At 42.6% G+C, this 15,112-nt stretch overlaps 1 protein-coding gene across 1 annotated transcript; it reads right to left on the bottom strand.

Moving 5' to 3' along the window:
- Nucleotides 1-203: 203 nt before the first annotated feature.
- fads6 (fatty acid desaturase 6) lies at nucleotides 204-14,259 on the bottom strand. The gene is made up of 6 exons (XM_033984278.2): nucleotides 13,840-14,259; nucleotides 9,536-9,702; nucleotides 6,683-6,863; nucleotides 5,907-6,094; nucleotides 3,819-3,998; nucleotides 204-968 (listed from the first exon to the last, which is right to left on the bottom strand). Exons 1-6 carry the CDS (start codon nucleotides 14,081-14,083, stop codon nucleotides 819-821), a joined length of 1,110 nt encoding a protein of 369 aa, XP_033840169.1. The 5' UTR covers nucleotides 14,084-14,259; the 3' UTR covers nucleotides 204-818.
- Between the last annotated feature and the right edge of the window lie 853 nt (nucleotides 14,260-15,112).

Raw genomic sequence — 15,112 nt, 5'->3', positions numbered from 1 at the left:
ACGGTCCCGTTTAGGTGTTAAAAAACTGCTCTTTATGGTCAGATTGTGTTCAAATAAAGCTCAGATTAAAGACTAACAAGCCTCAGACAGAGCAGTGCCTACAGTTAGCATCACACCCCCAGGGAAGGTTGACGACACCAGCTGAAAAGTATCAATATTTGAAGACGTGGCTCTTAGGGGAAAAGTTTGGACACCTCTGCTGTACAGTCAGTATGAAACAAATTTATTAAAAACTTACATGATCATTGAAATAAAACAGATGGTTTATATGAAGTAATTTAACAAAATAAAAGTATATTTAACATGTTTCCAAAAGGATTTCACAATAAAAGCCCTGCATGGTTTCAACCAAGATAAGCTAAGATAATGTTTCAGTGCATTCATTTCCTACAGTTAGTAAAGGCAAATATCATAATCCATTTTTTATTTATTTTTTTGTCAAATTCAATATATTAATCTTTTTCAAATACAGTATATTGATTAAAGAGCCTGTACTACACTATTTTCTGATCTATGTTATAATGTGGTATGTTTTTGATGACGTAATAACATTATAACGCAGCTAAAAGTTTATAAGAATCCATTTTGTTTAAGTTTTTGTTTCATTTGTATAAGTCTAGAAATTACAGAGATATTAACCCTAAACCAGGTCAAACACTTTCAATTTTTAAGAACAGTTCCAGTGTCAACTAACAAAAATAATCCCAAAAGAGATCGTTTTCCACGTTCCCCGTTCACCACAGACTCCCGTGGATCCTCTGGACCAGTGTGCAGAAGGTCCTGTCCTCTGATTGGACGGCTGGTTAAATACCGGTTTCTCATTGGATGCCCACAAGCTCGGTGATGGGCGGGGCTAACACCATGAGTTCTTGGTATTGGTCAAAAAACAGTCGAAGGCGGGACAAATACGAGTCCTGTTGATACGGCAACGACTTCAGCGCCAAGAAACGACTCACAATCGGTTTAACCTAAAACAAGAAACTTGGTTGATACTGGTTTAGATCTGTTTAGTCCTGGTTTAGTCCTGGTTCAGTCTTGGTTCAGTCCTGGTTCAGTCCTGGTTTAGTCCTGTTTCAGTCGGGCTGGAGGCAGTGGCAGAGTGAGCAATCTGAGCACTCTAGGCGAATTGGAGTGCAAAAATGCAAGAAACTAGGGATGTAAAAAAGGAAGGATGCAAGGATGCAAGGGAGCAAGGACACAAGGAAGGAAAGACGCAAGGATACAAAGAAGGAAGGACACAAAAAAAAGATGCAAGGATGGGGGGATGCAAGGACACAATGACAGAAGGATGCAAAGACACAAGGAAGGAAGCAAGGACACAAGGATGCAAGGAAGTAATGACACAAGGAAGCAATGGAAGGAAGGAAACAAATAAGGGCGCAAGGCAGGAAGGATGCAAGGATGCAAAGAAGCAAGGTTGAGAGGATGTAAGGAGGCAATGACGCAAAGATGCAAAGAAGGAAGGACGCAAAGATGTAAGGAAGGAAGGATGCAAGAATGCAAGGGAGCAAGGGCACAAGGAAAGAAGGATGCAAGGATGCAAAGAAGGAAGGACACGAGAAAGCAAGGATACAAGGATGCAAAGAAGGAAGGACACAAGAAAGCAAGGATGCAAGGATGGGGGGTGCAAGGACGCAATGACAGAAGGATGCAAGGACACAAGGATGCAAGGAGGTAATGACGCAAGGAAGCAATGGAAGGAAGGAAACAAATAAGGGTGCAAGGCAGGAAGGATGCAAGGAAGGATGCAAGGAAGGATGCAAGAAAGGAGGGATGAGAGGATGCAAAATGGCACTGACACAAAGGTGCAAGGAAGAAAGTACATAAAGTTGCAAAGAAGGAAGGACGCAAGAAAGGAAGGATGCAAGGACGGGGGGATGCAACGACGCAATGACAGAAGGACGCAAGGATACAAGGAAGCAAGGACACAAGGAAAGACACAAGGATGCAAGGAGGCAATGACGCAAGGAAGCAACAGAAAGAAGGAAACAAATGAGGGCGCAAGGCAGGAAGGATGAGAGGATGAAAGGAGGCAATGACACAAAGATGCAAAGGAGGGACACAAGAAAGGAAGGATGCAAGGACGGGGGGATACAGTGACGGAATGACAGAAGGATGCAAGGACACAAGGAAGGAAGGAAGGACGCAAGGAAGGAACGGAAGGAAGGAAACAAATAAGGGTGTAAGGCAGGAAGGATGCAAGGAAGCAAGGATGAGAGGATGCAAGAAGGCACTGACGCAAGGATGCAAGAAAGAAAGGACATAAAGATGCAAAGAAGGAAGGACACAAGAAAGGAAGGATGCGAGGACACAAGGAAGGATGCAAGGAGGCAATGACGCAAGGAAGCAACAGAAGGAAGGAAACAAATGAGGGCGCAAGGCAGGAAGGATGCAAGGCAGTAAGGATGAGAGGATGCAAGAAGGCACTGATGCAAGAAGGCACTGATGCAAGAAGGCACTGACGCAAGAAAGCAAAGGGCTCTTAAGGGCCCTTCCCGTCTAAATAAAGGGCACAATAAAGTCTGTCCTGACCCAAGCCCACACACTCAAAGAGATAAGCTGAGTTTTGACGTTCAGTGTGGACTTTTATCGGCAGAATAAGAGTGTCTGATATGTGTCTGATGTGTTCCAGGCTGAATTTGTGTTGTGTACTTGTCTGTGCCTGGGTGCTAAAGCACTTATCCCCAGGCAACTGATCCATGTGTCCCTCCCTCGCTCCAGAGTTCACTTTTCCTCATGTCGTTTCCCTCAGAGCTCCTCCCAGTCAAACCCGCTCATTATCAGCTCATGTTTAGGTAAATCTCATTCAGAGTTCACTTCACACGGTCCTTTTATGGTGAAATGGAGGCATTAAAGGGGCGTGAGGTGGGAGCATGTGCTCAGATTTCTGCTGCAGACTGCAAACTTTGAGAGGAAAGTGCTGTCAAGGAGTGTGTATGGAGGGTTTTGTAAATCCAAATATTTTTTACGTGTGAATTTGTATTTTGTCCATGCGAACTGTTTCAAGTACATTTTGACACACTCTTATTAATGAGGACCCAGGTGTGGTCTTGGTCTAGCCCTGGTTCAGACCTGGTTTAGTCCTGGTTTAGTCCTGGTTTAGTCCTGGTTTAGTCCTGGTTTAGTCCTGGTTTAGTCCCGGTTTAGTCCCGGTTTAGTCCCGGTTTAGTCCTGGTTTAGTCCTGGTTTAGTCCTGGTTTAGTCCCGCTTCAGTCCTGGTTTAGTCCTGGTTTAGTCCCGCTTCAGTCCTGGTTTAGTCCTTGTTTAGTTGTTTAGTCCTGCTTCAGTCCTGGTTTAGTCCTGGTTTAGTCCCGGTTTAGTCCCGGTTTAGTCCCGGTTTAGTCCCGGTTTAGTCCCGGTTTAGTCCCGGTTTAGTCCTGGTTTAGTCCTGTTTCAGACCTGATATAGTTTTGTTTCAGTCCTATTTTAGACCTGGTTTAGTCCTGGTTTAGTCTTTGTTTAGTCTTGGTTTAGTCCTGCTTTAGTCCTGCTTTTAGACCTGCTTCAGGACTAAACCAGAACTAAACCAGGACTTAACCAGGACTAAACCAGGACTAAACCAAGACTGAAGGAGTCTGCTTCAGTCCTGGCTCAGTCCTGGTCTAATCCTGGTCCAGTCCTGGTTTAATCCTGGTTTAATCCTGGTTTTGCCCCGGTCCAGTCCTGGTCTAGTCCTGGTCCAATTCTGGTTTAGTCCTGGTCCAGTCCTGATTTAGTCCTGGTTCAGTCCTGGTCCAGTCCTGGTCCAGTCCTGGTCCAGTCCTGGTCCAGTCCTGGTCCAGTCCTGGTCTAGTCCTGGTCTAGTCCTGTTTTCTCACCTTCAGACACATGTTATCCGATAGTTTGGGGAACAGGTGGTGCTCGATGTGGCAGCTGATCAGAGAGTGTCCGAAGGTCCAGTCCAGGAGCAAGTTTCTGGGCAAGTTCAGGACTCCGTGGCTCATCTGGTAGATCCGTTTTGGCCTCTGCTCCGGGGAGAACATGGACAGACCGATGTGCTGCAGGAGAGAGAGGAGGACATTACAGAGGAGCTGTCTCTTGAGCTTAAAACACAATTCGGACTGAGAAAATTAACTATTTGCATTTTTTTTTTCTTTTACCTCTTCCCTTCTCCCTTTTGTCACTGGAAATCTGTGCTGTTAACCTCTTATTCAATATTTTACAGTAAACTGACAATTTGGTGCATTATAATAAAGAAAATAATGTGATTAACTGATTCATTTGATGTAGTTTTAATGTGATGCCTATGATTTTTACAGTCCTGGTTCAAAGAAACAATAGTGTCTGGCTAAGAACCTTTTATTTCATCTTTAATCTGTCTGTCACTCCTGATCAGACTGTGGCATTAGATCAAAGTCTGGTCTGACCCAGGTCCGCTTTAAAACATTGGATTACAGTCATGTGACCTGTAGAGTCTGGACCATATGACCTCCTGGACCAGTGCCATTTCAAAAGCTTTAGACCGTTCAAAAACTGCTTCTGCAACTTTCATTTGGGCTGCTGAAAATGATTAAGACTCCTTTGTCCAGAGCATATGACAGGTTTTGACAATTCCTTGAGTGTAATTTTGACTTGAGTTGGTGCGGTAATACCCGTTAGTGTAATATAAATGATAGTTTTACAGAGGTCCCTTTTGTGGTCTGGCTGTTTTGCAGATTTTCCGTGCCGTGTCTCCTGTACAGCATGGAATGTTTTCAGCCAAACTGAAATAAATGTTCGAGGCGCGGTCAAAGGAACTGCGAAATACACGTGAGTCACTATTAATTGATTACACAGGAGATAAATACGAGAAAATGTGAATGCCTGTCTGAGTAAAGTGTATAAAGTGTGTGGTGAGGTGTTGTACAGCCTTAAAACATATATAATTGTAAAAAATAAAGCTGATACTTCACGGATTTTGCCTGTCGTGGGTTATTTTTAAGAACGTAACCTCCACGAAAAACGAGGGACCACTGTATATCAAATGGAGTGAATAAGAGTAACTGATATTCTCTAATTAGTCTATCCCGACAACGCTGTCTACCTCCGCTCTTTTGATTCCTCCGTCCCAACCTGTGACTTTCGTTCATCTTTTAGCCCGAAGACCCCACTGTCTACAGAGAGTGGGTGTTTTGAATCGAGTGGACTAACCCCCTGAGACAGAATTCCCAGTCTCTACCCAACCTCCAAATCCATCCATATCATCAATAAATATATTATTCTAGACCACATGTGTCAAACCCAAGGCCCGTGGGCAAAATGTGGCCTGCCAGGTCATGTTATGTGGCCCGCGACAAAGTAAATTAAAAGGTATGACTGTCTTAAAGTATGAGTTTATCAGGAGATACACCGTTACACAGCAATTTTTTCATATCTATGCAAATCCACATGCAATATTTGTAACTGGAATAAGTAAATATAGAAGCCAACAAAATAACACAATAACTAAAGTAAAAAGTAGTTGCATATATCTAACAGTTATATCTGGACCTTTAAGAGCAACCATTTTGTTGATGTGGCCCTCTGTGAAACTGAGTTTGACGCCTGTGTTCTAGACCATTGTTGTGACGTGGTCCTTGCTCGTGAATCAAGAATCAATTTGTGAAGACAAGTAGAAAAATATAAAAATTACAGGAAGTAGTGCTACGGAAGTTCAGCACAATTTACTTTAAACATGATTTCTTATATTTTAATTTGCCAAATCATATATTTGGTGTACTTTAGGGGAGTTTTGGCTGGGTTGCTAGGTAAAAGTTTTGGAATTCCCTATTATGATGTCATGATTTTCAACCAGGAAGTGAAATTTGAAACTTAAAAAAATGGCCAAACGAGGAAGAAAAGTGTAGAATTTTTAGCGAAATATTAAATTTAATGACCTTAGGTGTGTTGTAGTGAAATGCGTAGTGTATGTGCGTACGTGGCGTTACCTGGAAGATGTTGACGTGGATGTAGGGCAGAGAGAAGAAGTTTCTGGTGACGAACATGCAGCCGAGCGCAGACAGAGTCGAGCCAAACTCAGAGACGTGAACCAGGATCCAGAAGTGAGACCAGAGACCCAGAGACACCATCAGGAGCGTGCGGAGGGACGAGAGGAGCGGCTGGTGCTTCAGCTGAGCTACAACACAGGGAAATATACGTGTAAAAGTACTACTATTACTGCTACTACTACTACTACTACTACTACAGCTACTGAAGAAAGGAGAACCACAGTGAACATAAGCAAAGTGCTGAGGGAGAAGAAGAGAGTCTGGTGCTTCAATTGAGCTACAACACAGGCAAATATACATGTAAAAGTACTATTACTACTCATGCTACTACTACTACTACTACTACTACTAGTACTGTGAGACCATAGACCCAGGAAGACCATCAGGAGAAAGCAGAGAGAAGAGAGGAGCGGCTGGTGCTTCAACTGAACAACAACACAGGCAAATATATGTGTAAAAGTACTCCTTCTACTCATGCTACTTCTACTACTATTATTACTACTACTACTACTACAGCTACTGAGGAAAGGAGAACCAGAGAGACCATCAGGAGAGTGCGGAGGAAGGACAAGAGCGGTTGAAACTGACTGAGAACACAGAAAAATATACATGTAAAAGTACTACTACTACAGCTACTACTACTGCTACTATTACTACTACTAATATTTTCTCAGTTAGATCGTTTCATTTGACTACAGTATGAGTGGATGCAGTACCGAGAGCGACCAATGGGGTGATGACAGGGACGGCGAGCGGCGCGATGAACAGGTAAAGGCTTCGACTCAGACCTGGGACTTTCCAGGTGGACGAGTCGCCGAGACCGAGCACGTTTGTGTGGGCGTGGTGCATCTTAATGTGCGCCTGGACCCCCGCGTCTGCACTGAACGCACCGCACACCTGAAATATACAGGAGACAGCAGGTCAGTGAACGCACCGCACACACGAGAGACAAGAGAGAGTGTGTCAAATGCCCTCCCAAACTCCTGTCCCCCAGACTTTCTCTTTAATGCGCTGGTTTATGTGGTGGAGTTGCATATCAGCCTCTGGAGTGCTCTCTGCTGCCACACTACATTGGGGTCAATTCAGTGGTTAGTCGGTATAACTGCAAGTAAATTTGTTGAAATGTTGAAATGTTTTTCAAAGCATAAAAAGAAACATGTATTCGTATATTTACAATAGAACACAAGTTAATTCATTTTTACAGGCAGTTCACAATGTTGTTTCATGTCCTGAGAAGAATAAAAACACTTCAGAAAAAGGCTTTCATAATTCATGTATCAGAGGGTTAATGTGCGCCAGGATCCCCACATCTGCACTGAACGCACCACACACCTAAAATATACAGGAGACAAGTGAACGCACTGCACACCTGAGTCAAATCCTCCTATGCAACTATTGTGATGATGTAATTTCTGGGTCCAACTGGCAATTTCACAGCTGATTTCTAAGCTTTTTTGTGTCCTTTATTCATCAAACAAGAGACAGTTATCTTTCAAAAGTGTATGTTTAACCGTAAACTGTATCAAATATGTAAATCATGTAGTAATAATCTAGAATAACATAGGATTACCAGTGTATACATCTCACCAACTAATGCTACTTTAACCTGCCTCGTGCATTTTCTGTCACAGTTAAATCCACAGATCCATGCTTGTCACCGTGTTAGCTTTAAATGACTGCTAACGTGAGATGTGTAGCCACTAAAAAAAGCAAGAGAAAATACACTGCTGGCCAAAAAAAACAGTTGCCGTTAAAAAAAAAGGTCACACAGTCTAATATTTGGTTGTTCCGCCTTTAGCTTTGATTAAGACACAATTCAGTGTGGCATTGTTTCTATTTCGCTTCTGCAACATCACAAGATTTATTTCCATCCAGTGTCGCATTAATTTTTCACCAAGATCTCACATTGATGATGGTCGAGTCTGACCGCTGCACAAAGCTTCTCCAGCACATCCCAAAGATTCTCAATGGGGTTAAGGTCTGGACTCTGTGGTGGACAATCCATGTGTGAAAATGATGTCTCATGCTCCTGATCCACTCTGTCACAATTTGAGCCCGATGAATTCTGGCATTGTCATCTTGGAATATGCCCGTGCCATCAGGGAAGAAAAAATCCACTGATGGAATAACCTGGTCATTCAGTATATTCAGGTGTCAGCTGACCTCATTCTGCTGAACCTAGACCGGACCAGCTGCAGCAACTCGTACTTATTTGCTTAGTTAAATCCAGGTGGCGACTTTTTGTTTTTGGCCCGGCAGCGTAGAAAAACATAGTTTCATAGTTTTCAATAAGCTGATGCACCTTGAACCTGGAAGTGACATCACAGTTAACAGCCCCATATCCCTGTGTCAGATGCCCTCCCATCCTCCTATATCTCTGTGTCAGGCACCTTCCCATCCTCTCTGTGTCCTCCCATCCCCATGTATCGTCAGGATTCCCACAATTGAAAACTGAAATAATTTTGGATAAGGACTTTTTCAGGACATTTTCAATCAAGCTGTGTACAAATATATTACCCTATTTTATTTATTTATTTATTTTAATCAAATAAAAAGTACCAGTAGTCTAAGGCTATACCCAAAGTCCACAGTGATTGCAAGCCAAAAGCACTTATTTCTGGTCAGATGCCCTCCCGTTGTGCCACAAGCCATCCCCTTCTACCTGTATTTCAGATGCCTTTCCTGTGTGTCAGATGCCCTCCCATCCTCCTGTATTCGTGTCAGATGCCCTCCCATCCTCCTGTATTCGTGTCAGATGCCCTCCCATCCTCCTGTATTCGTGTCAGATGCCCTCCCATCCTCCTGTATTCGTGTCAGATGCCCTCCCATCCTCCTGTATTCGTGTCAGATGCCCTCCCATCCTCCTGTATTCGTGTCAGATGCCCTCCCATCCTCCTGTATTCGTGTCAGATGCCCTCCCATCCTCCTGTATTCGTGTCAGATGCCCTCCCATCCTCCTGTATTCGTGTCAGATGCCCTCCCATCCTCCTGTATTCGTGTCAGATGCCCTCCCATCCTCCTGTATTCGTGTCAGATGCCCTCCCATCTTCCTGTATTCGTGTCAGATGCCCTCCCATTCTCCTGTATTCGTGTCAGATGCCTTCCCTGTGTGTCAGATGCCCTCCCATTCTCCTGTATTCGTGTCAGATGCCTTCCCAGTGTATCGAATGCCCTAACGTGTGTCAGATGCCCTCTCATCATCATGTATCGCCATGTGTCAGATGCCCTCCCATTCTCCTGTATTCGTGTCAGATGCCTTCCCTGTGTATCGAATGCCCTAATGTGTGTCAGATGCCGACTCACTTCCTGTTTTTAAATCTCTTCTTAAAACTCATTTTTTTAGCTTGGCTTTTAACTCAGTGTAACGACTTGACATTTATCATGTTCTGTTTTTAATGTTATTCCATCTCATGTTTTGTGTTTTAACTTGTGTACAGCACTTTGGTCGACTGTGTTGTTTTTAAAGTGCTTTATAAATAAAGTTGGATTGGATTGGAGATGCCCTCTCATCATCATGTATCGCCATGTGTCAGATGCCCTCCCTCGTGTGCAGATGCCCTCCCCCTCACCTCGATGAAGAACACGGCCCAGATGCGGTTGAGGAGCGGGGTGCGGGTCAGAGAGGAGTGACTGGACAGGTGAGCTCCTTTCACTGTGATCGCTGCATGAGACACTCCCAGGAGCAGCAGACCCAGAGAGAAGAGCAGGAGAGAGGAGGAGCGGAGGAGGAGGAACCCTGAGGAGCACAGAGGCAACAAGATTAAACTAAAAATGACAAAATGGTAAGGAAAGTGTCTATCCCACAAAACAATAATTTTGGCAGTCCAGCAGAAATATGCAAAGCGCCTAAAACAAGTCTTAAGTTGTATTAGTTGAGGTTAAAATAAGAGCTGCTGTGCTTGTGTCTCATCTATAGTGATAATCTATGACGCTTGTGGATCATTGTGTTATAATTTGTACATTTTAAATCACAAAATTCATCTGATCCGACTTAATAAAAGAAACAAATCCGCTAACGTCGCCGTAAGCGTCGTCACGACAAAGCGCCGAATCCTACGCGTATCACCGATTAAGAAAATAAAATTGAAGAAGGAAGTACAGAGAAGTGGGCGTGTGCTGGTGGTGGGGAAAACAGGGGGAAGTTGACAAAATGGCGTCTTGAAAATAAGCAATTAATGATTGCTGAAATATACACAAATCACTCCAAAAAATACAACTTCAGAGGGTAAACGGTGACGGGAAGCTACTAAAACAGTAAAAGCTCTAAACATTTGATTTTGCAGAATAAGATTAAAGTATCAAACTAATGTGAAATGACAGTAAAACTACCCAAACGAATGCAGAAAGATTATATTAGACCCTTGAATGAATGACCGCACAAGTTTGTCCTTCAGGTTTGCTCTGGAGTAGCTATATACGGTCTATGGGAGTAACTGGGCTATCGCATTCTTTACTTGGTCGATGAGACGGACGCAGAGATGTGGCGGCCATTCTGTGAATACGAGCTTCTCCATAAATGTTTAACTCTGCTATATTTGACCCACTTTGAACCGCATTAAAAATATGCACAGGTGTGTGTATAAAAGTTTGTTAGCGGATTATTAAATTGCGATTGTGGCTCCAACGTATCCAGTTTTCCCATCTCAGCTCATTCAGATGTTTATATGATCTTCTAAGCTTTACGTATGAATGTGTCTTTTTTACTTTTGTGTTTCAAATCAAGTAAGTCAGTAAAATCAAGAGGAAAAACACCATTTGGCTTATAATTATGGGGTATGTTTGTTAAGATTACGTCAGAGGTTTAGTCGGAACAGAAATGAGTTGTGTGAGATTTAGTATTTCGCGTAGGTCTTTCAAAGTTTTGGATTTTCCAGTTTAGAAAGCTTCATGGACTGACCATTAAGAGCATTTTTAGAGGATGAAGGTGCACGATAAATATCAGCAAGAGTCAATGATTTATCAGGATCATTTGCGTAGCTAACAGACACAGGCATATATTCAAAACATTTAGGCTCTGATCAGGAGAACAGAAGGTCCACAGACAAGAACACTTTGACATAAATGACAACGCCTCCTCATTTAAACCTGCCTGTTACAACGAATAACTTTATAATTATTTTATAATAATCTTAGTAATCTTATTCAGATGTGATACGACGCACATTCAGTCACTTCCTTGTCTTGAAGTTTTGCATATCAGACTGGCCTCGCTTCTTACAGATTCTAGCTTTATTTGAGTTTGACAGGGATCGATTTGGACGCCTGGGAATTAGGTTTGTTAGTATTATTGATGTCAACCCAGTTACCGTGCTTGACCTCCGATAATTTTTTTTCATTTCTACGAGATATTCTACGTGAAATCTGCACATTAATTTGTTTTAATGAGGAATCTAAGGCAGTGGGTATGGTTTTGTCAAAGAGTCAAGACGCTCTTGATCCTGTGCGTAAGGAGTAATTTAGTAAGTTTATTAGGTGTGAACGGTTTCTTGATGTAAAGTGGTTTGAGTGCCTTGAAAATGTTATATTACCGTATATAATATAGATAATTAGCATAAAAAACAATAGAGGAGACGTTTGTTTTTGTTCTTCTGAGATATAAAACGTAAAAATTGCGTTGTGTTGTGAGAAAAGTGTATCGTTGCATCGTACACACGGCTGAAACAGAGACGACACGCAGCTACACTTGACTTTAATATTTCAGAGGCACTCGGTCATTTACCGTTACACTTACAGATCACATGACCTGTCCCTGATCACATGACCTGTCCCTGATCACATGACCTGCACCTGATCACATGACCTATTTGGATTGAAACGGGAGAATTCTGTCCAAAATTTCAGCACAATTTACAAAAGAAACACATTTTACTGAGCGATTGTTTTAACAAAATAAATGTGTTTTCTTAATAATAATAATAATAATGGCTTACACTTAATAATAAAGCGCTACACTATAGTCATTATTCATTCATTTCCACACTTGGTGATGGTAAGCTACTACTGTAGCCACAGCTGCCCTGGGGCAGACTGACGGAAGCGAGGCTGCCAATCCGCGCCATTGGCCCCTCCGACCACCACCTATCATTCGAGCACACACCACTTTCATACTAGGCAATGTAGGTGAAGTGTCTTGCCTAAGGACACAACGACAGAACTTGGTCTGAGCGGGACTCGATCCTCCGACCTTCGGAGGTCATATCAGAAGTTCAGAAGTAAAATTTGAAACCTAAAAAACTGCTAAATTGGGAGAAAAATAGGTTAAATCTTTAGTAACTGTGTTTTCGTAAAATGACTCTAACCTGCCGTAGGCTCTTGAACGTGCATCAAACCCGTAGCCAAGAAATGGTCACTACAATATGTGTTTACAAAGAGCAGGAAGTGTCTGATGTAGGTCATTGTATTGTAGTAAACAGTATATTTCCCACATATAGAATGGGGGCAAAGGTCAGAGTAGGTTGATGGGAAATGTGCTATTGATTTAACCCACTTCTACACAGAGGTAAACATGAGGGAGTAACATAGGGCTGGGCGTCGCCTATGCTATGGAGTGTTTGAGCGCATGTAGGCCTATGTTATGGAGTGTTTGGGCACATGTAGGCCTATGTTATGGAGTGCTGTTAGGTTACGTGTAGGCCTATGCTATGGGGTACTGTTTGGGCACATGTAGGCCTATGCCATGGAGTGCTGTTAAGTTACGTGTAGGCCTATGCTATGGGGCACTGTTTGGGCACATGTAGGTCTATGCTATGGTGATGCTGTTGGGCTGTTTTTTTTTTTAGGGTGTGGTACTGACACTTGAGCTCTTGATAACTCAGTGCGGTGTATTTATTTCCTTATTAACATGTACATTAAAAGTTAAAGAAACCAAAAGTTGGCACAACGCAAACATTTTTCTGTGTCAGTACTTAACTCTCCAGTTCAGTCAGTACTTAGAACTGAGTTTGGGTGCTCGCCCAAAGCAAAATCTCAGTTTCCTCTAAAACAAATCTCTTATTGTGAGCAGTTTATTTCAAGGATTTGGGCTGTAATAAAAGATAATTTTGCTAATCGATTAAGTCAGTTAGTCATTAGTCATTTGATCAATTGGCAGGTGAATGTGAGATTTATCTTAAATTATATGAGATAAAGCTGAAGTGAAGCTGCTTGACGGAAAATCCTGATGGAACATATTTGTGTGTTATCATCAAAAACACAAAATGTACACATGTCCCGTATCATTTGTTTGTTAGTCCCACTCTAAGTCAGAAAACCTCATCTCTCAGCTCAGGACACCTTAGGGCATTTGCTACCGTTTGTCCTCATTAATTTTCCCACATGGATTCATAGTTTGTTTAAACATAATTTCCTTTTACGCCGCATGATTGTGAGTAAACAGACACAGGAAATTCTCATTTGTTCTGGAGAAATAAAAATATATTGGATGAAACGACCAGATAAATTCTAACCTACGAAAACCTTCCAGTGACAAACTTAAATGACCTTTTTTATTAGGACTGCAGCTCAAAATCACCATTGAGTTGTTGTTTTTGTTTTTAAATGTACACTTTTTAATTGTATTCTTTGAGTGTTTAGAAAAGCGCTATAAAAATGCATAATAATAATAATAATAATAATAATAATAATAATAACAATAATAAAATAAAAAATAAAATAAAATAATAATGAAATGAAATGAAATGAAATGGAATTGTATTGAATTAAATTAAATTGCAGTAATATGGATATTGCAGTTCTTAACAGCCAAACTTTTCCCATATCGTGCAGCTCTACACTTTTTATCTTCACGTTCATATCCTGCAGAAGATATTTCATTTTGACCCTGTTTCCAAATCCTGCACACTGACAGGACACATGCAGTAGAGTAAAGTTTTACCAGGGGCCAAAGCCACGAAAGCCAGGCCGAGGATGGCGCAGTCTTTCCCGCGGAGCTCCCACCAGCTGCTGCCCTGCACCTGCTCCTGCACCAGCCTGCTCAGCTCCATCATCAGCGTCTCCTCCTGCGCCTCTGTCCCGGGCTGCACACCGTTCTCAGCCCTCCTCCTCTTCTTCACCCCCACATCCCTGTCCTGTCCTGGGCCGTGCTCCCTCCACTCCTGCGGGACAAGCTGCGCCTCCATCGGACCCTCTGGAACCGAAGAAAAACGGTTCCTGCGGCGGTCTGACCTCTTTTAAACTCGCTCTCAAGTCCCCAGGGGCAAAGTCAGGATTACGCAAACATGTATTGGCACAGAGCGTGTTTTCACTGCGGGAGGTGAGAGCCGAGTCCGGGCTGAGCCGAGTCCCTGCGCTCTGCTGCTGCTGCCTCTGCTCTGGTTTCTCATGAATTGTCAATGACCTTCCGCGGTGTCGGTGTCCTCTCCGCGGATCCCCTCCTCCCCACACCGGCCCGCCCGCCTGCGTAACCTTGGCACAAGTCCTGGGAATCAAACGGGAGCCGAGGAGCAGCGGTGGAGAAGGGTGGAGAAGGAGGGAGAAGGAGGGAGGCCCGGGGGGTGGAGTGTTTGGACCGGGACTGGGGTTATACCATCAAACTCTCTCCTGTCAAATGGGCTCTTTAAAGTCTGGACTAGTTCAATGTCAGTTTATTTCTCCTCTTTATTAGATGTAAATACTACAAGAAGCAATCAGCTATTTTCAAGTAATTTCACTGACGTTAGTAATCTCTTATATCAGTATTATGGCAATTATATATTATTGAAAAAAAAAAACAAACTTGCAGCGTTTTGCTAATTCAGGTTAATTGTGTTAATACTGAAATAGGAGACGATTTTTTTTATTTACAACGACTCGATGATAGAATATTACCGACATGCGCCTAAAAGAGCCACATGCCGTTCCGGCTCTAGCCTTTAGGGGGCCCTCAGCACTTCATCACAACCACTGATAAAAAGACTCAAAATTCTATAAAAACATGTAAGAAAGGAGGGTTAGCCATTTTTTTGTCTGGGTTTCTGGTGCATTTTAATGTGTTCCATTTGACTAAGTGAGCTTACATGTATCCATTTTTTATGTCATAAAATACAGAATTGGACAGAGTAGCCAAATGATGTACTTAAGCAAGAGCACATTTACTTCAGAATCATTAAATAAGACGATTTTAGGGTCACATTATTTTTATGTTTATTGTCAGGCTTTGGATGCTGTCG

The sequence above is a fragment of the Periophthalmus magnuspinnatus genome, chromosome 19 (assembly GCF_009829125.3).
Source record: "Periophthalmus magnuspinnatus isolate fPerMag1 chromosome 19, fPerMag1.2.pri, whole genome shotgun sequence".
Lineage (NCBI taxonomy): Eukaryota > Metazoa > Chordata > Actinopteri > Gobiiformes > Gobiidae > Periophthalmus > Periophthalmus magnuspinnatus.
The sequence above is the reverse complement of the archived record's forward strand: the minus strand, read 5'-3'. Positions and strand labels throughout refer to the sequence as shown.